Source organism: Myotis yumanensis, unplaced genomic scaffold, assembly GCF_028538775.1.
Source record: "Myotis yumanensis isolate MYYU_CA2020_CCGP unplaced genomic scaffold, mMyoYum1.0.hap1 SCAF_16, whole genome shotgun sequence".
Classification (NCBI taxonomy): domain Eukaryota; kingdom Metazoa; phylum Chordata; class Mammalia; order Chiroptera; family Vespertilionidae; genus Myotis; species Myotis yumanensis.
This window is the reverse complement of record NW_027223767.1, coordinates 30,931,098-30,951,390: the sequence shown is the minus strand read 5'-3', so window position 1 is coordinate 30,951,390 and position 20,293 is coordinate 30,931,098. Positions and strand designations below refer to the sequence as shown.

Here is a 20,293-nt window from a genome sequence, read left to right as displayed (position 1 = left end):
TCCGAGGGGGGGGGGGGGGCGGGGGGGGGGGCTGCCCACCGCTGGGTGACTGGCCAGGAGTGACCTTGCTGTGAGTGGTGTGCTGACGGCATTGCTCCCGCCTCCAGGTGCAGGGAGGGCAGGTGGAATGCTGGGAGGAGGCCTGAACCCTGGGCCCCGGACAAGCTGTGCCCATTCTGGCCCCCACTGGCCAGGTTTATTATTGTTTATTATTGTGGGGTCAGGGGGATGGGGGAGGGCGGTGTGCCTTCTGCCCGGGGTTGGAGAGGCCAAGGTTCCCCAGTCTCTTGCAAAGAGCTGGGACTTCCTGGTTCTGCTACCATGTTATTCACTGAATGTTGCCTTGAGGGCAGGGTCGGGGATGGGAGGTGGGGTGTAGAAGGGGCGAAGGGGAGGTTCGGACTTCTGAGAGCCCTGAGCTGGAAGTGGTGGGGGGGGGGGGGGGAGGGGTTGGTGTGCCACTTAGATCTTAGATCCCCTGCAGGCAGCCGTGGGAACCAAAGAGAACAGGTTCAGTGTCCACAGACCCCCCGCTGACACAGGCTGCCTGCTGTTGCCATGGTGATGCAATGGCACTCTCCTCCCCGCCTGCCACCCACAGCTGTGTGGTCACCAGTGAAAGGAGGTGGGTGCTTATTCTTGGTCACGAAGAAGAAAAGGGAGGGGGAGCAGCCCTTTCTCCCTCTTCCCAGGCTCGGCTGGGGGTGGTCAGGGACTCTGTGGGGACCAGGGTCAGAGAGGGTTTGGAGGTCACCTCCTCCAACCAGCTCCCTCCCGCGGCCCAGCTTCTTACTTCTCACACTGGGTAACCAGACCCCTGTGTGCTGCCCAGCTCACACACCTCCCTGCGGGGAGCCCACCACCTCCAGACAGAGAGCCTGTTAGAGGTATCCCCCACAGCACCCTGGCCCTGGCCCTGGCCCTGGCCCCGGGGGGCGCCTCTTCACCCAGCAGGCGTGTTCTTGTCCCCTGCCCCTGGGTCTCAAGGAGCAAGCTCCTCCCAAACCCAGCCCTGCTCTGAATGATGAGGTCTGAGAGCCTGGGGCCCTCAAACCCTGGCTCTGAGGGCCTGGCCTGGCTTGGGACCCACCGGTGGGCCCTTATTTCCTTCTCCCTTGGCTTTCCAGCCCGCCCCCCCCCCCCCGCCCCCCCCACCTACCCGTTCCTAGTCTCCCTCCCTCCTTGGGTCCCAGAGGGAAAAATCATTAGAGACGCACTGGAGGGGTGGGGAGAGTGGTGGTAGGGGCTTCACTGACAACTCCCGAGTGCAAGGTCAGGGACCCTTGGATTCACCTGTGACTCCCTCTCCTCTTCGTCCTTTTCTGACCCATCAGCTCCCGGGCTACTACAGCACCCCACCTGCACCCCGTGCGCCTCACCCTGCAGCCCCAGCTCCACAAAGCAAAGACCCTCTGGCAGCTCCCGGTCTCTCTTGCCCAACACCAGCATCCCTAAAATATCCTACTTTAAGGCCCCCCTACTTCGAGGCCCCCCCCAAGACAGCCTCTCCCTCTTGCGCACCCCCCTCCCCCCATCTCTTTTCTCCATCCTCCTCCTCCTCTTCCTCCTCCGGCCTGAACACGGGCGGCTCCAGATGGCCTCCCTGGCCTCCTTCAGGTCCCCCGGATGTCCCTCCCCACGAGGCCCTCCCTGCCCACCTTCCTGACCCGGCTTTCTCCACGGCACGCACTGCCTTCTGAGACTTCGTACAACGTGTCTGTTTTATTGATGGGAACTCCAGGAGGGCAGGCGTTTCCGTCGGTCTCCTTCCCTGCCACATCCCCAGTGTCCAGAACATAGACACTCAAGAAGTATTTCGGAAAATAAATGAACTCTTGTCGCCCACCGCGCCCAGCACAGAGGGGAGGGCGCTGGCTGGGGTCTCCGTGGGCTCTGCCTGGCCTCTGTGCTTTCACTGTGCGGGAGCTCCCAGGCGCCTTCGCATCCCTCCACGTGGGGTGCAGACAGGGAGTTCACACCCACGCGGGTCCCTGCTCCGAAGGCATCTCCAGGCCCTAAGGTCCCTGCCCGGGAACAGGGGTAGGTTGAGGGGAATGGGGCCGGGGTAGTTGTGGGAGCTCAAAACAGACCTGAGAAAGGTTTCTCTAAAAATATATCTGTATTTCTTTCAATCATCATCCAAGTCCAACCTGGGAAGCCGAGGAAGGGAGCCCCAAGCCCTCTGAGGGCAGAGGGCAGAGGTCAAGTGTCCCGAGGTGAGCCATCATCGGAGGAAGCCAGCCACCAGGCAGGTGAGCGTGGGGGCCAGCAGAGCGGGCAGCGGCAAGGGCAGCAGTCGGCCGGGGGCCTGGGACCTGAACACCGGGCGCTGCCCCCGGGGTTGCAGGGGCCTGACGTTGTCCGTCATCTTCTGTTTCTGCTCATTGTCATAGTACAGCTTCTCAGAGAATGCAAGGATCTGCAGAGGGACAGGGACAGGTGGAGCCGGTCGCCCTGCTGTGTGACCCCAGGCCGGTCACCTTGCCTCTCTGAGCCCTGCCTCTCAGGTTTCCATGTGGATAAGGATGCGATGTAAAGTGCTGGGCACTGGTGGCGCTCAAGTCCCATTAGCCTCCCTGAGCCAAGTGGACAGCTCTGAGGGCCCATGATCACAACTACTGTTACCATAGAACCATGGTCCTGGGACTTGCGCATGCATGCATGTCCCCTGGGGGCTTACTGCACTGCCAGGCTGCACCCCCAGACTTTCTGATTCAGTAAGGAGTGAGGCCTGAGAATTTGAATGTCCAGCAAGTCCCCAGATGATGTAGAGGCCGTGGGCCCAGGGACCACTCTTTGAGAACCACCGTCTGGGAACAAAATACCAGGAGGGCAGGGACTGACTCACTGCTGCATCCCCAGAGGCTCGTGTTTATAGGGACTGGAGGACCGTCTGTGGAATGAACGCCCTGTTTTCCCACTGTGGCTACGCCGACCCTCTCTCAGCTGCTCCTGACCGGCCGGCCGGGCCCTCCCACGCAGGCGCCTCTCCCCAGGACACAAGTCCCCTGCCCTCAGCCGGCCGACTCCCACCTCCTTTCCAGGGTGCAGCCTACAAGCCTTTCTCTGACACCCCCACTGCAGCCTCTCCCCTCCAGCCCTGAACCCAGAGATGGGACGGCTGGGACCTTTCTTGTCTGTCTCCAGCAGGGAGTGTCTGTGGATTCAACCAGCAGGCCCTCAGCTCCCTGGGGTGCCCCACCCCAGCCCAGGGGACCTCTAGGGGGATCAGAGAAATGGTTTTGGGGAGCTGAGCAGTGGAAGCTGCACCCTCAGCCGGGCCCTGTGTACCTGGTCCACGTCGAGTTGAATGGGCTCCGCAAACACAGTCCAGACAACCTTCTCCTCGCAGCCCGGCGTGGTGAGCGAGCCCAGGTAGCGGTAGTAGTGCCTCAGTTTCTCCTGCTTAGGGAGCAGGTCAAACAGGCTGATGCTCTTGGTCATTGAGGTGCTCATCACTGGTGGGGGTGGGGAAAGGGCGCTGTCAGTGGAGGGGAAGAGGGGGTTCTCGAGCCACTGATCCCCCCTCACACACCTCCCTCTGAGAGCCCGGCCGCCCTTTGGAGGACAAGTCCCCCCCCTCCCATCACCCCCAGGCTCCCCCTCCTGGACTTCCTGACTCACTGGGTTTGGGAATAGCAGACAAGGCCTCCACCAGCGGCTGGAAGCCCTCATTCTTGGATCCAGCCTGGAACAGGAGGGGAGGGAGCTTGAGAGGGGCTTGTGGGGAGCTGGTGGTGACCCCAATGTGTTCTCCTGGTCTGGGGGTAGGGAAGGCAGGCAGCTTCTGCATCTGAGACTCTGAGAGGCTCTGAGTGCCCCCCCTGTCCCTCCCCCCCCCTCCCCCCCCCCGTGCCCCGGAGGGTGTACAAGTCACTGAGAAACAAGGGGCCTCCCCAGGCCCCTCCTGTTTCGCTAGAATCCCGGGTCTCTGGATCCTAAGAAGCAGCCCCTGGCGGACGGGGCCCACCTCCACCAGGAAGGCCAGCACTGCAATCGCCTCTTTGGGGTCCTGGGCCTCGTTCTTGTTCTCTTTCTCATGTACGATGTGCATCTGGTGGGAAGTGAGAGAGAAGGAGAGGGAAATTGTCGGGGCTGGACCCCCTTTCCCAGCCAAGGCTCTACCCCAGGAGGGGCCACTCACCTCCATGGCAAAGCGATCCCCGTCCAGGCTGTGCTCCGAGCCTGCATCCAGCACCCTGGACCAGTGCAGGTGCAGCTGCTTGGCCTGGTATGAGGAGGCCAGGCCTCCTCCCGCGATTGTGGCCTCGTTCCCCAGCGACACCATCACTGAAGGGCACAGGAGGGGCAGAGTCCTGTACCCACCTCCCCTAGCTTCTTCCAAACACTCTTCCCAGCTCCACCCAAGCAAGACCTCAACTACGTCCCACCCTCTATGGGCTTCAGGCCGGGACCCGGAGGGAGGGGACAGGATGGGTGGCACAGCCCTGGACGGTTCCCGGGCCCCCCTATCTGCCTCTCCCTCTGCATACCTCCCACTGCCCCAAACAGGAAACTCTGTGGGTCCCTCCCCTGCTCCAACCCCCCTCCGTGGTGGCCTGGTGCCCTCAGGGGAATAGCCACCTCCTCAGCCCTCGGTGACCTGCCCCCGGCCCCTCCCAGCCTCACTCTCTGAACTCCATGCACACGGAGCCACGTGCAGTTCCCAGGCTGTTTCACATCCACACCTTTGCACATGTCATTCCTTCGTTCCCAGAACACGCCACCCCCCCCCCCCATCCCAGCCCCAGACTGATCTGATGACGTATTGCAAATACTTCTTTCCAAAGCCTGTCCTGACCCTTCCCTCCCCTCCCCCTCCCTCCGAGCTTCCAGCTTCTCCTCAGCAAAGTGGACCTGGGCCTGTGTGCCCTCCTCGTCCTCAGGGAACCCAGGGGCCCCTGGACCGGTGCCTAGGCCTCCATCCTGCCCACCCGGGACCCACCTGAGTGCCCATTGTTTTGCAGAGTCCACTTTTGCTTCTTGTCGTAGCCGGAGAAGGAGAAGGGTCCCAGGTCTTCGTCCACCCGTGCCTTGGCGGTGACGATGTTGATGGGGGACTGGCGGTCCTTCCGGCATTGCCCACCCCACTGGTCCGGCGCTGAGCAGGGAGAGAAGGCGGGCTGAGTCGGGGTGCCTGGCGCCAGGCTGTGGCCTCCTCCGCTCCTTGGAGGTCGGGACTAAGCACCCAGCTCACATGTGGCAAGGCCTCGGGCCGGGCAGTGATGTGGGACAGGGTGGGAACAGGGTGGCCAGTAGGTGGCTGTGAGCTCTGGGGGAGGGGACAGCCTCAGGCTGCTGGGCTGTGAGGGGAGAAATGTGGTGATAACATGTGTGATGGAGTTCAAAGGGGGATGGGAGGGCTCTGGGCAGGTGAGGAGGGGGTCCCCTGGAAGGGCTGGAGGTGGGATGTGACCCAGGGAGGAGCCTGGTGCCTGAACCCTGGTGACCGTGGGCAGCCCGGTCCAGCCTGCGACCACAGAGAGAGGACCAAAGCAGCGGCTGGAAGGCGGTCCAAGTTTGAGTAGAAAGTGCCAGTCTCCACTTTGTTACTCGAAAGAGTCCAATGTCTCTCCATCTGCTGCTGCCAATGACGTCCCAGAGGACGCCCCCTCCGGATGACAGTGATGGGGGTGCCAGGGTAGGGCCCCCCGAGCCCAGGGGTGTATACCCGCATGCGTGTGTGCCTGTGTTCAGAGCTGCTATGTGGCTGGCGGGGCACCCTTGTCCTTCGTCTTCCCCACCATCCTTGTGTCTCCAAGGCTCGCTGGACTTACCCAAGCAGTTTTCGGAGTCCTTGGCTTGAACCGCGTAGCACCAGTGTGACTCTGGAGCAGAGAGAGGCAGGAGTGAGGCCTATGTGCGTGTGTCCGTGCACCTGTGCAGCCATAGGCCCCTAGGAGCGTGCGTGGACTGTGTGCACACAAGCCACACCCGGTGTGTGTGTGTGTGTGTGTGTGTGTGTGTATGTGTGCGTGCATGCACAGTGGGTCAGAGGCTGCAAATCTCCCTGGAGTCAGAGCCCCGCTGGGGTTGGGGTGGCGTGTTCCTAGGAGAGGACACTTAAGAAGAAACTGTGGGTGGGATGGGGCAAGAAGGCAGCGCAAGAATTGTGACTAATCTGCTGGTCATCCTTCCCCAAGACACGGGTTCTGGGGTTCTCCTTTCTCGGGCAGGCAGGGCCCCAAGGCCCCCAGGTTTCTCATCGGCCTCCCCCTCCCTCCTCCAACCCAAACCTGGAAGGGAGGTGAGAGGGGAGGAGGGGGATTAGGACAACAGAGCCAGGTTCTGGCTGCCTTCCCAGAGTTGACCAAGGGGGGGGCGATGCCTCCAGGAGATTAGGCTGGCCCCTCCCTCTTCTGTTAGTAAGACCCATTCTTGGCTAAACTTTCACAGCCCCACAGCAAGGAAGACAGCCAAGCCCGTGCCCCTGTCCCACCTCCCCACACTCCTGAGTGTGGGGACCAGACAGACGCAGGTTCTCACCCCGGCTCTGCCTCAGGCTGGTAGAACCAGCGTCTCTGCAGAAAGGCTGCACCACAAACATGCCACACAAATGCAAGATGTTGACAAGAGGGAGACTGTGCAGGGGCAGAAGGAGCACACGGGAGCCCTCTGCTTTCTGCTCAGTTTTACTGTAACCCTAAACCTGCTGTAATTAAAGTCTATCGATATATATATTTTTTAAAAGGCTGGACCAGCAGGGTGGACAAAGCATTTGATCCGGAGCTGGAGCTGGAATTCTGGCTGAGGAGCTGTGGGTTTAGGAGCAAGTCACTTAATCTCGCTAAGCCTCAGTTTTATCATCTGTAAAGTGGAACACCACCACCCACCTCACTGGGCTGGGGGAAGGACTAAATGAGATGGCAGGCGTGTTGCAGGTAGCCTGGAACTCAGCCAAGTCCCTGTTGAGCCCTTCCCTTCCCTTGCCTCCCTCCCTCTGGCCTCTTATAAATGCACAGATGGCAAAAGCCGAGTTGGAAAGAATTCAGGGATGAGGAAATTTCTAAGAAAAGCACAGCTTCCCACTCAGCCTGAGCTCAGTCCTCTGAGCATCCCTCCATCCCCCCCACCTTCTTGCCTGGGCCGCCCCCCATGCAAACCCACCTTCTCTGGGTCCCTGGAATGGGGACAGGGTGGGGAGGGAGCCAGGAGGAGGTCAGGGTCTCGCTAGGGAGTGGGAGGAAGAGTTTGAGGCCAGGAGTGAGCACTCACAGAAAGCTGGACACCCTCTTGCTCCGGGACCCTCAGAACCACTTTGGGTGTTCAAATCCCCCAGCTACGGATCAGCCTCCCTCCTTCCCGGGCCCTCTTGGAGGGGGCCAGGCCCCCTGCTGGGGCAGCCACTTCCAGAGAGGGACAGTCCCTGAGCGTCTTCCCCTGGACAGGGCTCTGCTGCCCCTGGAGTTGCTGCCTCTGGAACCCCCATATGGGTCAACTCTGCAAGGGCAAGCGGCCACTCCCCATGCAGGCCCCTCTCCGGGTGGCAGGATCTCTGACGCTGGAGCGGACCCCTGGCTGCCTCTGCCTCTCTGGCTTAATCTCTCTCTGCGGGCGAGTTCACGGACTTCTGAGCCCTACGCTCTTCCTCAGGCAGGAGTGAGTGTCCCACCTGCACCGGCGAAGAGCTCCTTGTTACAATCCTCCTGTGTCTTCACCTCTCAGAGGTCCCGGAGGCAGAAGGGGCCTCCAAGGTCAAGTTGGACTGGAGGCTCATGGGAAAGCCACTCCAAGGGAAGCCTTCCTTAGACCAGAGTCCTGGGAGCCAGCTGTGAAGGGCGGAACCCCCTCTGAGCCTCCCCAGGGCCTCTTTGGTTCAGGCTAAGCTTTCTTAGGAATTTGCTCTTTCCTGCCAGCTACGGCTCCTGCGTTTGTAATGGTAACCTCTGATCCACTGTCTTAATCATAGAAACTTTTGACCTGCTTGGATGAATGCTCTTGTAACTACCCTCTTCAGGAGGCAGGAGCCAGGAAAACACAATGTTGATGGGGCCAAGGCCAGGGGTCAGGTCTGTCTGTGGGCCGAGGGTAGAGAGCTGGCTTTTAGGCAAGAGGTGGCAGGTCGAACACCCGCTCAGGTTCCTGTATTCCTTCACCGTTCACGAGAGGGCTGCCCTAGCTGAGGGTTACCCACCTGTCTCGCCCCCCCCCCCCTCCCCGCCAAGAGGGCCCGGGAAGGAGGGGGGCTACCCACACCTAGGTCTTGGCTTCAAGCTCCAGGTTCCCCCTAGCCTGCCTGCCCTAACCAGAAACAGAGTGAGAGACTAACCACCATCGCCAATCACCCAGCCACTGTCCCCCAGCCTTGACGTTCCCACCCCTGACCCCCCTTCTGTAGAGACGACTGAAGAATCTCCCTCCGATGGACCTTGGACACCCCACCCTCCCACTCTGCGGGGAGGAAGGGATCCTGAAAACCAGCTCAGCGAAACCCAAATGTGTCCTGGGCAAAGTCTCCGCAAGTCCTGGCCCGGAGGCTGCGACTGAGGGGCCCCCCATCCTCTCCCCTCCTCTCACGGCAGCAGACGCTCTGGGGACTCAGTGTGCAGCCCGGTCCTTCTCCGGCCTCAAGTTCCCTGAGGGATGAAATGGGTGCAGGAAAGCAGGGCCCAGGCCTTAAAAGGAGCACAGGTTGTGTGAGGGGGCAGCTGAGATCAAGCCCTGGTTGGCTGGCGCAGGCCAGTGGTAGAGCCATCATGCACCACACTGAGCACATACACCCACTGGCTTATGGGGACCCTTAAAACCACACGTGAAGTTAATTACTATCCTGCTTTGTAAATGAGAAAACGGAGAGTGACTTATCTGAGGCCACACAGCCACAAAACACCCAATTAATTGCAAAACCTTCCTCTTTCTACTGAGCCTGTCTGCTTAAGTAGGTTTCAAAGGTCCAACTCTAAATAGAAATGTTCAGCCCTGGCTGGTTTGGCTCAGCGGACAGAGCATCGGCCTGCGGACTGAAGGGTTCCAGGTTCGATTCCAGTCAAGGGCACATGCCTGGGTTGTGGGCTCGATCCCCAGTGTGGGATGTGCAGGAGGCAGCCAATCAATGATTCTCTCTCATCATTGATGTTTCTATCTCTCCCTTCCCCTTCATCTCTAAAATCAATAAAAAGAAATGAATAAATAAATGAATAAATAGAAATGTTCAAGTCCTGCTGTGAAAGGGAGGGACACACTTTCCCCTACCCTTCTGGGGTCTTTCGCTGTCGGATCACCAGATAGACTTGAGACAGATTAACAAGAGAAAATGACCAAGTTTAATCTCATATGTACGTGTGGGAACCCCACATGCATGAGCGGTTCCGAGAAAGGGAAAATGAGGTCCATATGGCATTCTGGGCTAAGGATGAGGTAAGACGCCTTGGGGCTTCCGAGGGGAGGCAGTCCACACCCAGAACAGTAAGAAGACCAGATGCTCAGTAGTTAGAAGTCTGCCTTGCCTCAGAGCTAAGTCCTAAAAGGTCAGTTCTAGTAATGACTCTTCTGATTGGTAAGGCCCCAATTTAGAGTCTTCCAGGGAGAGGTAACAGTTTTTCGATTGCCTTCAGCTCAAGATCATTCACAGGCCCAAGCGACACACCGTGGGGAGTCCTGCTCTGAACCCCTTCACTGCCTTTTTTTCTCTTTCCTCCTCTCCCGAGTGTCGCTGCAAGATGCCCCTCAACCGGGCCCTTCTCCCTTCTCGAAGGGAGGGGCACCTGCCTTTGGAGAGGAGGTTTGGGCTTTGGAGAGGAGGTTTGGTCGGATGGCACCCAGGACCATGGTTTAGGGGGAGCTGAGCCGGGGACGGGCTTCGGGGGCTTCGGGAAGGGGGTGGGCCCCGGGAGGTCGTAGAAAAGGTGCTTCCCGGTCCCCGCGCCCCGCCGCTGGAAGCGCCTTCAGTTCCTTATCAAATATTAACACATTTCTCCTGCCGCCTCCCACCTAGGAGAATAATTAAGAGCTTGGCCTCACCATTAATCTTTAAACGAAAATCACCCCGGCCGGAAAGACCGGCTCTACCGGGGACCTCAGGTCTCCGGGTGTCCCCAGCCGGGCTCCGGACACAGCGCGGGGAGGCGCAGGAAGGGGGCAGCCCCCGGGGACGAGGAACTCAGGGTCGGGGGCGGGGGTGCCAAGGCCCCGCCACACCCAATGTGTTGCCGTAGCTCCGGGCGGAGAGGAAGGGTCAGCCCCCAGCCCCGCGGGGCGCACAGCCATAAACGGGGGCACCTGGAACCGCCTGCGACGCCGATAAGGGCGAGAAGCAGAGGCGCGCGTCAAGGCGGCGGGAGAAGCATCCTCCCCACGGCCCCGCGCGCTCCTCTCGCCCGGGGCCGCCGCGCACCCGCGGGCACCCGCTTTCCCCGCACAGCACGTGGCCGTTCGTGAGCGCCCACGAGCTCGCTCACGCCGCGTCCGCCCGCAGTCGCCGCTCCCGGCGCACGCGCCGCCCGGGACGGACGCGCAACCGGCGCGCACCGGTGGCCGCGGGCGCAGCCTGGGCGGGGGCGCGGGCGGGCCACGCGAGGGGCAGGGGCCGGAGCCCAGGCGTTCACCTGCGCGGGCCAAGGGCCGGGAGGCGGCGAGGGCCAGGAGAGCCAGCAGCAGCCGCATCCTGCGCGGGAGCAAAGACGCCGCCGAGCCGGGGGTCGCACGCCGAGGAGGCCGCCGTGGGTGCTGCGGCCATAAGGGCCGGGGTTTTATAGCGGAGCCGCGACGGGAGGGAGCCCCGATCCACGGGACGCGGGTAGCGGCTCCTCCCCCTGGCGGGGCCTCCCCTCCCGTTGTCCTGAAACCACCCACCCCCCACCCCCCACCCCGCTCTACGCAAGAGGCACCCCCACCGATTCTGTGTCCTCTCCTCTCAGAGGAGCACCCCCTAACCCCCTACCCCCCACCCCACCCCGTTCCACACCGTCCCTGGTTTGGGAACAGGGTAGCAGCATCGCAAGGTGCTTGAGCTACGCAAGGTGCCCGGATTCCTGACTTGGATCATTTTGGCGCGGCCCCGGAGCAGCGCTCTCGCCTCTGGAGAAGCCCGTGGGGACCTCGGGGGGCCTCGGGGGGCCTCGGGACGCCTAGGGTGGGGCGGGCCGTGGAGGTAGCCTGGGAGGGAGGACGGAGTTGAGGGATGCGCATTGGTGCGCGCTCAGTCCGGCGTCCCCACTCCGGGGGTTGCGTCTCTTTCCCAGGCAGTGGCCGCTGATCCTCTGTCCCATTTCGTTTTCTCTTTCCTCCCAGGCTGCTCCCTAAGAACTTAATTTCCAAGCAGAACAAAGACCCTTCTTTCAACAGAGTGAAGACGCCCCTAAGTTACCGTGAGTGTCCATGTGATGCCCAGAGCAGGAGGGGGGCGGGGGGGGGCGGCAGAATTGAGAAATGAATTGCAAAGGGGCTCCGTGAGAGCGCAACCTGCGGGGTGGGGGAGGGCCCGGGTCCTGTGGAGCCACCGCCACCCCTGAGATGAGAGGGAAAGAAGAGATGGTGTCTGAATGGAGCCCTAGTTCTCTCCTGCGCCAGGATCTCCCGACGAGTTTAGGGAGAGACGAGCTCCCTTGAAGGGAGGCCTAGCCTTTGGGGCGACGGGGCAGGGGTGGGGGCCGCAGGGAGGAAGCTGCCTCTTGTCTTCGGAGGGTGCGGGGCTGTGCGTCCCCGCGGCACCGCCTCTGGTCTCCTTCGCGGCTCTGACCGCTCTCCTCTCTCCTCCTCTCACTGCGCATGGGGTGCGAGCCTCCGAGGCAGTTTGGGAATCTCAGACTTGGGTGAGGAAGAGGGATGGGGAGCCAGGCAGTGGGCCAGGGCCCCCCTCCGTCAACAGGAAGCCCCCATTTTCTGATCTAGGCCCTTCCCCTGCTGTTGTCAACTGCTCAGCCCCCACCAGCCTTTGAACCTAGGCTCGGGACCTCTGAAAAGGGATTGCCTCCCCAAGAACTACCTGGGTAAAGGGGCTTCCTCCTTGGGTAGAGCCCCCCCCCCCCCCCCCTCCTGGCCCAGGATCACTCAGCCCCAGGAGCATCTTTGATCTTAGGAGGCAGAGGGGCCCCGTCAGACTCCAGGCTCCGGGCCTATTGTCCTCACTGCTTTAGACTTGAATCACCAGCCTGGCCCTGGGCGGGATTTCCCCAAGGGCCTTTTTTGGGGAAGTGGATGGTTGTTCACAGGGCTATAAATCCTTCAGGACTGTGGACGGGCAGGGCAGGGCGGGAGAAGCCTATTCCTGGGAATGAGGTCTACCTCAGAGGGTCCACGTGACCCCAGGCCAGCCCCACCTGGCAGGAGAGAGACTTGGAAACATTTGTGGGGTTAAGGGGCTGTTGATCAGCGACTCTCAATTCACTTCAAACCCATTGCATTGGAGACCCCTGGGGAGAGGAGTGTGGGAGGGGGAGCTGCTCCCTAGGTAATTATGCTCTTCTCAGGTCGGTGCACCCCTATTGTGTTTTGGGGCCAGCAAGATGGGGAAGGAGAGCCCGGCTGTAGTGGCTCAGTTGGTTGAGCATCATCCTGTGCACCAAAAGGTTGCAGGTTTGATTCCTGGTCAGGGCACATACCTGGGTTGTGATTTTTAAAAAATATATATTTTATTGATTTTTTTTTACAGAGAGGAAGGGAGAGGGATAGAGAGTTAGAAACATCGATGAGAGAGAAACACCGATCAGCTGCCTCCTGCACATGCCCTTGACTGGAATCGAACCTGGGCGCTCTATCCACTGAGCCAAACCGGTTAGGGCCTAGGTTGGGATTTTTGATCCCTGGTTGGAGAATGTTCAGAAGGCAGCCGATTGATCTTTCTCTCTCTCTCTCTCTCTCTCTCTCTCTCTCTCTCTCTCTCTCCCCCTCCCCTCCCTCCCTCCCTCCCTCTCCCTCTCTCCCTCTCCCTTACTCTCCTTCTCTCCCTCCCTCTCTCTCCCTCTCCCTTACTCTCCTTCTCTCCCTCCCTCTCTCCCCCTCCCTCCCTCCCTCCCTCTCTCTCCCTCTCTCCCTCTCCCCCCTCTCCCCCTCTCCCCCCTCTCCCCCTCTCCCCCACCCCCCTTTTCTCTTAGGATATCTTGGATGAGGATTAAAAAAAAAAGCTTGGGCAGGGGAGGAGGTAAAAGATGGGCATCACTACCCTGGCTTGGTAGCTCCGTTGGTTAGAGCCTCACACCAAGGTTGTGGGTTTAATCCCTGCTCTTCCTCTGACTCAGGGGCAACCTTAGGCAACCTTCCAACTCCTCTCTTTTTGCAACTTCCTCATCTCTAAGGTGGGGATGGCAATCTCTGCCCTTCTGACCTCTGCCAGTAAAGTTATTGGGCGCGCTGTGAGCCTGCCCCTCCCAGCCCAGACTTCACAACCGTCCTGGTGCCTGGGTGTCACGCTGACCCGAGACGGATGCAGAGTTGAATCATAGTTCTCATCCTCTGAGGATCTGCACGTACAAGGCCCTTCCAGGAACAGGAGGGGGGCAGTGGGCAAGCCAGAGGGCTTGGCGGTCAGACAACCGTGGGGTCACATCTGGTCGCCTCCACTTGCTCTGATGTCAGCAGAGCCTTAGTTTCTCTCATCTGTAAAATGAAAACCATACCCCTCACTTCCTCTTAGGTTACTGTGAGCATTCAGTGAGCTGAAGCCAGGTGGGACACATTGGGATACGTGACCATGACCTCTCAGTGGAGGTCCCTCCTCCTGGATTAAACCTGACCCGAGGCAGGTGTGGATGTAACATCAGGTGGCAGGGGACACGGGGCTGAGCCCAGGGAGGGGCCCTGGCATCACGGTTCTTCCTAGATAACAAGGCTTAGGGCGGGGTGAGCAAGGCTGAAGGGCAAGAGGGAAGCCCCAACTGCAAGGGCCCTGAAAATGGGAGTTTTGGACTCAGCCCTTCCTGGGACTCCGATTGGCAGAGTGGGGCGGAGGCACCTATCTCAGCACTGCACTCGTGGTATCCACAGGTGAGAGGAAGGATAGAACATATCTCAAAACAGAAAACTGCCTGTGTTCAAGGGGTGACGTGGGCAGACAGAGTGTGTAGCAAAAACTTCTAATGGGCTTTGGCATGACACCGCCCTGGTTCACATCCCAACCTGGACACTTACCCTTCACCTCCCTCAGGTCAGTGTTCTGATCGGCAAAATGAGAACAAAGACACCTCCCTCCCGTAGGTATGGTTAGGATTTAACTAGATGATGCTGGGTAAAGGGTCTGGTAGAGGGCCAGGCACTTAGAAAGCTCAATAAACCTCAGCTGTAATCACTGTGAGGGCAACAGTGGTATATGCCCGCGAATATTCCAGGAGCCCAGGGCAGTGTCACCTCACCCAGCCGGAGGTGGGGAATCTAAGAAAGCTTCCTGCAGGAGGTGAGCTGAGTATTAGAAGACAAGTAGTTGTTAATCCCCAAAAGGAAGGGAAATCCAGGCAGAGGAAACAGAATGAGAAAAGGCGTGGAGGTGGGCTGGGTGGGTAGGAGCATCAAGTGAGAGGGGGAGAGTGCTGAGAGGAAACTGGAGAAGTATTTGGCACCAGATGGATAGGATTTGTTAGTTGGGATTTGAAGGCTGGACTGATGGGTAGATATCAAGATCCTGATTTTATAGGCCAGGAAACAGCCTCAGCCACTCGGCCCTAGAAAGGGACAGGGATCCTTGAGTTACAGAGAGGAAGCTGAGGCTCAGAGAGGGCGGTGACTCGCCCAAGTTGCCCAGCAAGGAGAGAACAGAGCTGGGATTTGAACCCTGGTCTCCCTCACCCCGATGTTCTTTCCATGCCATCTCATTCCCCGAAACACACCTTTCTCCCATGGGGACCCCAGGCCCCAGCTCCCCTTGCTTTCTGCAGTCTCCTTTTATTAGCAGATAAGTAGGTTTGCAGAGACTGCAGTTTTTGCATCCCTGGATATTGAGATTAAACCCACATGTAATATGAGGTTTAACCAATAGCCTCAGCTCCACCACTCCCCAACCTGGATCTCTGCTATAGTCTAGCAGTGACAAGAAAGCTCCTTTCCTGCCAGCATCTGTGGAGGCTGCAGTCCCTCTTCCCCCACCTTCAAACCTACCTTCTTTCTCTGCTCTGTGGAGAGAATCCCGCGGGAGCAAAAAGAGGGGGACAGAGAGAGTGCTGGGGGTCCTCATGGGGAAAGACAAGGGCTTCCTTATTAGAGGGGCTGGCAGGCACTTCTGCCCCTGAACATTTTGAACTAATAACAGCAGGAACAAGCACGGAATAATCCGGCTCCGGAGAGGACATATGTTCTGTCCCTGCCCTGCAGAGCTCAGGAAAACTCCCCCATGGCTCTCCCGCCCCTCTCGGCGTCTCAGCCGCCGGAGCCCAGGCTGACAACAGCAGGAGGCTGAGATCTGACAGCGCTTCCTTGCATTTCCCAAGTGTATTCATTTAAAACGTTCTGGCTTTGTAGTGGAAGGACTGCTAAGGAGGGCGACGAGGGTGCAACCAGGTGGGGAGAAAAGGGAAGAGCCACGCAGGCAGCCTTGGGGGAAGGGGAGACAGTCCCTACCCCATGAATGCAGGGAAGAGCCACGCAGGCAGCCTTGGGGGAAGGGGGGACAGTCCCTACCCCATGAATGCAGGGAAGAGCCACGCAGGCAGCCTTGTGCGGGGAGGGGGGACAGTCCCTACCCCATGAATGCAGGGAAGAGCCACGCAGGCAGCCTCGGGGGGAGGGGGGACAGTCCCTACCCCATGAGTGCTGTGGCAACAACTTCTTCATGGGTGTGCGGCATGTGAGCATGGCGAGGGGGTAGGGATGGGGAGAGGGGGGTGTTGTAGTTTCCTTTTCTCCGATTATCTAGATAATATCTACTCAATGTAGAATATTTGGGAAGAAGCAAGGGGGAAGAGTGACCAATAACCTTGTCTTCTAAAGGCAACCATTTTATAATTTGACATAGTTTTAAGGGAAAAAAATCGTAAGGAAATAACCTTGTTCCATCTGTTTCATTTTTCCGTCTTCCCTTTTAGTTTTTATCAATATGCAAAACGCTATTGACATAGTGAACAGCTTAGCGTCCTGCTTTTTAACCTTCACATTTTACTGTAAACATGAGTCCGTGTTACCTCACAGCCTCCACAAATGTCACCTTGCAGCTTCACAATGTACCCAGTGTTAAAAAAACAAAAATGAAAAACACCAAAAATTCAACTGAGTAAATCTGAAGCTCTAATGGGCTTTATTAAGCAATTCATGAATTGGGGTCTTAGAAAAAGTTCCCCTTCCCCAACCTTTCCCCTTTGGCAACCATCAGCTTGTTCTCTATTATCTGTAGATCTGTTTCTGTTGTGTGTGTTTTTTTAAATATATTTTTATTGATTTCAGAGAGGAAGGGAGAGAGAGAGAGAAACATCAATGATGAGAATCATTCATTGGCTGCCTCCTGCATGCCCCCCACTGGGGATCGAGCCCACAACCCGGGCATGTGCCCTTGACCGGAATCAAACCCGGGACCCTTCAGTCCCGCAGGCTGACGCTCTATCCACCGAGCCAAACAGGCTAGGGCTGTTGTGTTTTTTTTTAATTGATTTAATTATTTTTTAGATTCCACATAAAAGTGAGATTGAACAGTATTTGTCTTTCTCTGTCAGACTTATTTCACTTAGCATAATACCCTCTAGGTCCACCCATGTGGTCACAAATGGCAAGTTTTCATTCTTTTTCATTGCTGAATAATATTCCATCCTGTATACTATCATGTCCATCTATTGATGGACACCTAGGTTGCTTCTATATCTTGGATATTATTAGCAATGCTGCAGTAAACATAGTGGTACATATATCTTTCCAAATTAATGTGTTTGTTTTCTTTGGATAAATACCCAGAAGAATAATTTCTGGGTTATATGGAAGTTCTAGCTGTAAATTTTTGAGGAATCTCCATATTGTTTTTCATAGTAGCTGCACTAATTTACAATCCCACCAACAGTGTAGGAGTGTTCCTTTTTCTCCACATCCTTGCGAGCACTTCCTACTTGTTGATTTATTGATGATAGCCATTCTGACAGTGTGAGGTGATATCTCATTATGATTTTAATATTCATTTCCCAGATGATTAGTGATGTTGAGCATTTTTTCATTTGTCTGTTGGCCATCTGGATGTCCTCTTGGGAGAAATGCCTATTCAGATCCCCTGTCCATTTTTTAATTGCATTGTTTTTGGGGAGGGGTGTTTGCTGTTAAAATTGTATGAGTTATTTTTAGATTTGGATACTAACCTCTTTGTTAGATGTATAATTTGAAAATATCTTCTCCCCTTCAGTAGGCTCTCTTTTCGTGTTGTTAATGGTTTCCTTTGTGGTGCAAAAACTTTTTAAATTAGTGTAGTCCCATTTGTTTATTTTTTTATTTTGTTTCCTTTGCTCAAGGAGATATATCCAAAAAGGCAGTAATAAGAGCACCATCAGAGAGTTTCCTGCCTTTGTTTTTTTATATGAGTTCTATAGTTTCAAGTCTAACATTTATGTCTTTCATCCATTTTGAGTTTATTTTTGTATATTTCTTTTTTTTCATGTGTCTGTACAGTTTTGCCAACACCACTTATTAAAGAGACTGCCTTTACCCCACTGTATATATTTGCCTCCTTTGTCATGGATAAATTGACCATATAAACAAGGATTTATTTCTGGGCTCTCTAATCTATTCTGTTGATCTATGTATCTGTTTTTATGCCAGTACCGTACTGTTTTAATTATTGTAGTTTTGTAGTATAGTTTGAAGTCAGGGAGCATGATACCTCTCACTTTATTCTTTCTCAAGATTTCATTGGCTATCCAGGGTCTTTTGTGGTTTCATATAAATTGTAGGATTAGTTCTAATTCTGAGAAGAATGCTATTTTAATAGGGATTGCATTGAATCTGTATATTACTTTAGGTGGTAAGGACATTCTAACAACATTAACTCTTCTAACCCATGAACAAGATTTATCCTTCCATTTGTTTATATCTTCTTAAATTTCTTACTTCAATGTCTTACAGTTTTCAGAGTACAGTTTACACCTTTTTGGCTAAATTTATCCATAGGTATTTTATACTTTTTGATGTGATTGTAAATGGGTTTGTTTTCTTAATTTCTTCTTCTGATTGTTATTGGTGAATAGAAATGCAATAGATTTCTGTAGATTGATTCTATATCATCCTTCAACTTTACTGAAGTCATTTATTAGTTCTAATGATTGAGAGTTTTTATCATAAGAGGATGTTGAATTTTTTCATATGCGTTTTTTCTGCATCTGTTGAAATGATTATATGGTTTTAGTCCTTTATTTTGTTAATGTAATGTATCACATTGATTGATATATGGATGTTCAACCATCCTTGCATGCCTGGGATGAATCCCACTTGGACATAGTGTATAATCCCTTTAATTAATTGTTGAATCTGTTTTGCTAACATTTTGTTGATAATTTTTGCATCTATGTTCATCAAGGATATTAGCCTGAATTTTCTTTTTTTGAAATGTCTTATCTGGTTTTGGTGTCAGGGTAATGCTGGCATCATAAAATGAGTTTGGAAGTGTTCCTTCCTTTTCAATATTTGAAATACTTTAAGAAATATAGGTATTGCCTGTCTGGCATGGCTCAGTGGTTGAGCACTGACCTATGAACCAGGAGGTCAGGTTCTATTCCTGGTCAAGGCACATGCACTGGTTTTGGGCTTCATCCCCAGTGTGGGATATGCAGCCAATCAATGATTCTCTCTCATCATTGATGTTTCTCTCTCTCTCTCTCTCTCTTTCTCCTCCTTTCTCTCTGAAATCAATAAATAAAAATATATATTTAAAAAATAAATATAGGTATTAATTCTTCTTTAAGTGTTTTGTAGAATTCATCTGTGAAGCTATCTGGTCCTCGACTTTTATTTGTTGGGAGTTTTTTTTATTATTGCTTTAATTTCACTGCTAGTAATTGGTGTTTTTAGATTTTTTATTTCTTTCTGGTTCAATCTTGGAAGGTTGTATACTTCTAAAAATCTATTCATTTATTTAGATTATCAAATTGGCCTGTGATTTTCTCTATAATTGCTCATAGTATTCTTTAATGATTTTTTAAAAATTTCTGTGGTGTCAGGTGTAACTTCTCTTTTTTTCATTTATGATTTTATTTATTTGGGCTCTCACTCTCTTTTCCTTGATGAGTTTGTCTATTTTATTTATCTTTTCAAAGAACCAGCTTTTAGTTTTATTGATATTTTCTGTTGTTTTTTTATTTTGTTTTCATTCTGATCTTAAAATTTCCTTCCTTCTGTTTACTTTGGGTTTTGTTTGTTCTTCTTTTTCTAATTCCTCTAGGTATAAAGTTGGATTATTTGGGATTTTTCTTTGGGTAGGCTTGTATAGCTCTGAACTTCCCTCTTAGAACTGCTTTTGCTGCATCCTATAAATTTTGAAAAGTTGTGTTTTTATTTTCATTTATTCAAGATAGTTTCTGATTTTTTGTTTGATTTCCTCTTTGATTCACTGGTTGTTTAGTCTCCGCATATTTGTATTTTTTTCATGCCATTATGATGAAAAGGATGCTTGATATGATTTCAATCTTCTTGAATTTATTGAGGCTAGTATGGCCTAAATCAGGCATGTTAAACGAGTAACGTTGAAGATCTAATTGTCTTTATTCAGCAATTTATCTATTGGGTAGCACCCCATCTAACAACTAGAAGGGTACTGTGGGGGATTTTACAAAATGAAAGGTTGTTATAGGAAGAAGGATCGGGCAAGGGAGCTAGTAACAAAAGCAAAGAAAGGATTATTTTGAGGCCAGGACATCTTTTTCTTTTCGGTTGGAGGGAGCCTTCCTGGTGGTTGACCAGAAAATTCCAAACTGGTGCATTAAGATTACATTCCTGTGAGATGTTGAAACTACACTTAAATCAACTATGAAATCTAGGTTTGGTTATAATGGGCCTTTAGCATGAGGGATGGCATTTTGGGCCTGTGATTTTTCTCTTTAGCGGGCAGTATCCCATCTGGCAAGTAGAGAGGCACTCCAAAGAGTTGTACAAAGTGGAATGTTTTTGTAAGCAGAAAGAGGTGGGATTAAGAGAGTGGATTATTTCAGGCAGGAGGTCTTATGCAGAAGTGTCTGATCAGGAAATTCCAGGCTGATTGGTTTAAAATTCTACTCCTGGAAAAGGCTGAAACTGAATTAGGTTAGTTATTAAATTTTGGTTTAATGATATGGCTTAGCAAAAGTGACTTCATTTGGCCTGTTTCTTTCTTTCTTTTTTTAAACACCAAATTGTGTCATCAGCTCAATTCATGGAAAATAACAATGCAGGGAACATCTTCCCAGTGGAGGGGCAGGGCCACAGGCTGGGG

General features: G+C 54.2%; 2 protein-coding genes across 8 annotated transcripts in view; one reads left to right on the top strand and one right to left on the bottom strand.

Moving 5' to 3' along the window:
- Positions 1-1,702: 1,702 nt before the first annotated feature.
- Positions 1,703-10,677, bottom strand: CA4 (carbonic anhydrase 4). The gene is made up of 8 exons (XM_070393274.1): positions 10,545-10,677; positions 5,778-5,828; positions 4,946-5,101; positions 4,145-4,290; positions 3,971-4,054; positions 3,625-3,688; positions 3,292-3,458; positions 1,703-2,419 (listed from the first exon to the last, which is right to left on the bottom strand). Exons 1-8 carry the CDS (start codon positions 10,600-10,602, stop codon positions 2,225-2,227), a joined length of 921 nt encoding a protein of 306 aa, XP_070249375.1. The 5' UTR covers positions 10,603-10,677; the 3' UTR covers positions 1,703-2,224.
- Positions 10,488-20,293, top strand: part of ZNHIT3 (zinc finger HIT-type containing 3) — a 25,125-nt gene continuing 15,319 nt past the window's right edge. For 2 of the 7 annotated variants that reach the window (XM_070393276.1, XM_070393280.1), the window contains exons 1-2: positions 10,489-10,658; positions 11,230-11,306. The gene's annotated coding sequence lies outside the window, so the exon portion shown is untranslated. Of the gene's footprint in view, positions 10,736-10,892; positions 11,029-11,229; positions 11,307-20,293 lie in introns of those variants that run through there. The other 5 variants (XM_070393282.1, XM_070393277.1, XM_070393281.1 and 2 more) reach the window with 4 other exon arrangements.

Coding starts and splice junctions, on each gene's coding strand:
- CA4 (XM_070393274.1), bottom strand. CDS start 10,602: ATGCGGCTGCTGCTGGCTCTCCTGGCCCTCGCCGCCTCCCGGCCCTTG. Junction 4,291..4,945: donor GCAAAACAATGGGCACTCAG/GTGGGTCCCGGG, acceptor TGTGCCCTTCAG/TGATGGTGTCGCTGGGGAAC. Junction 3,459..3,624: donor GTCTGCTATTCCCAAACCCA/GTGAGTCAGGAA, acceptor CACCCCCACCAG/TGATGAGCACCTCAATGACC.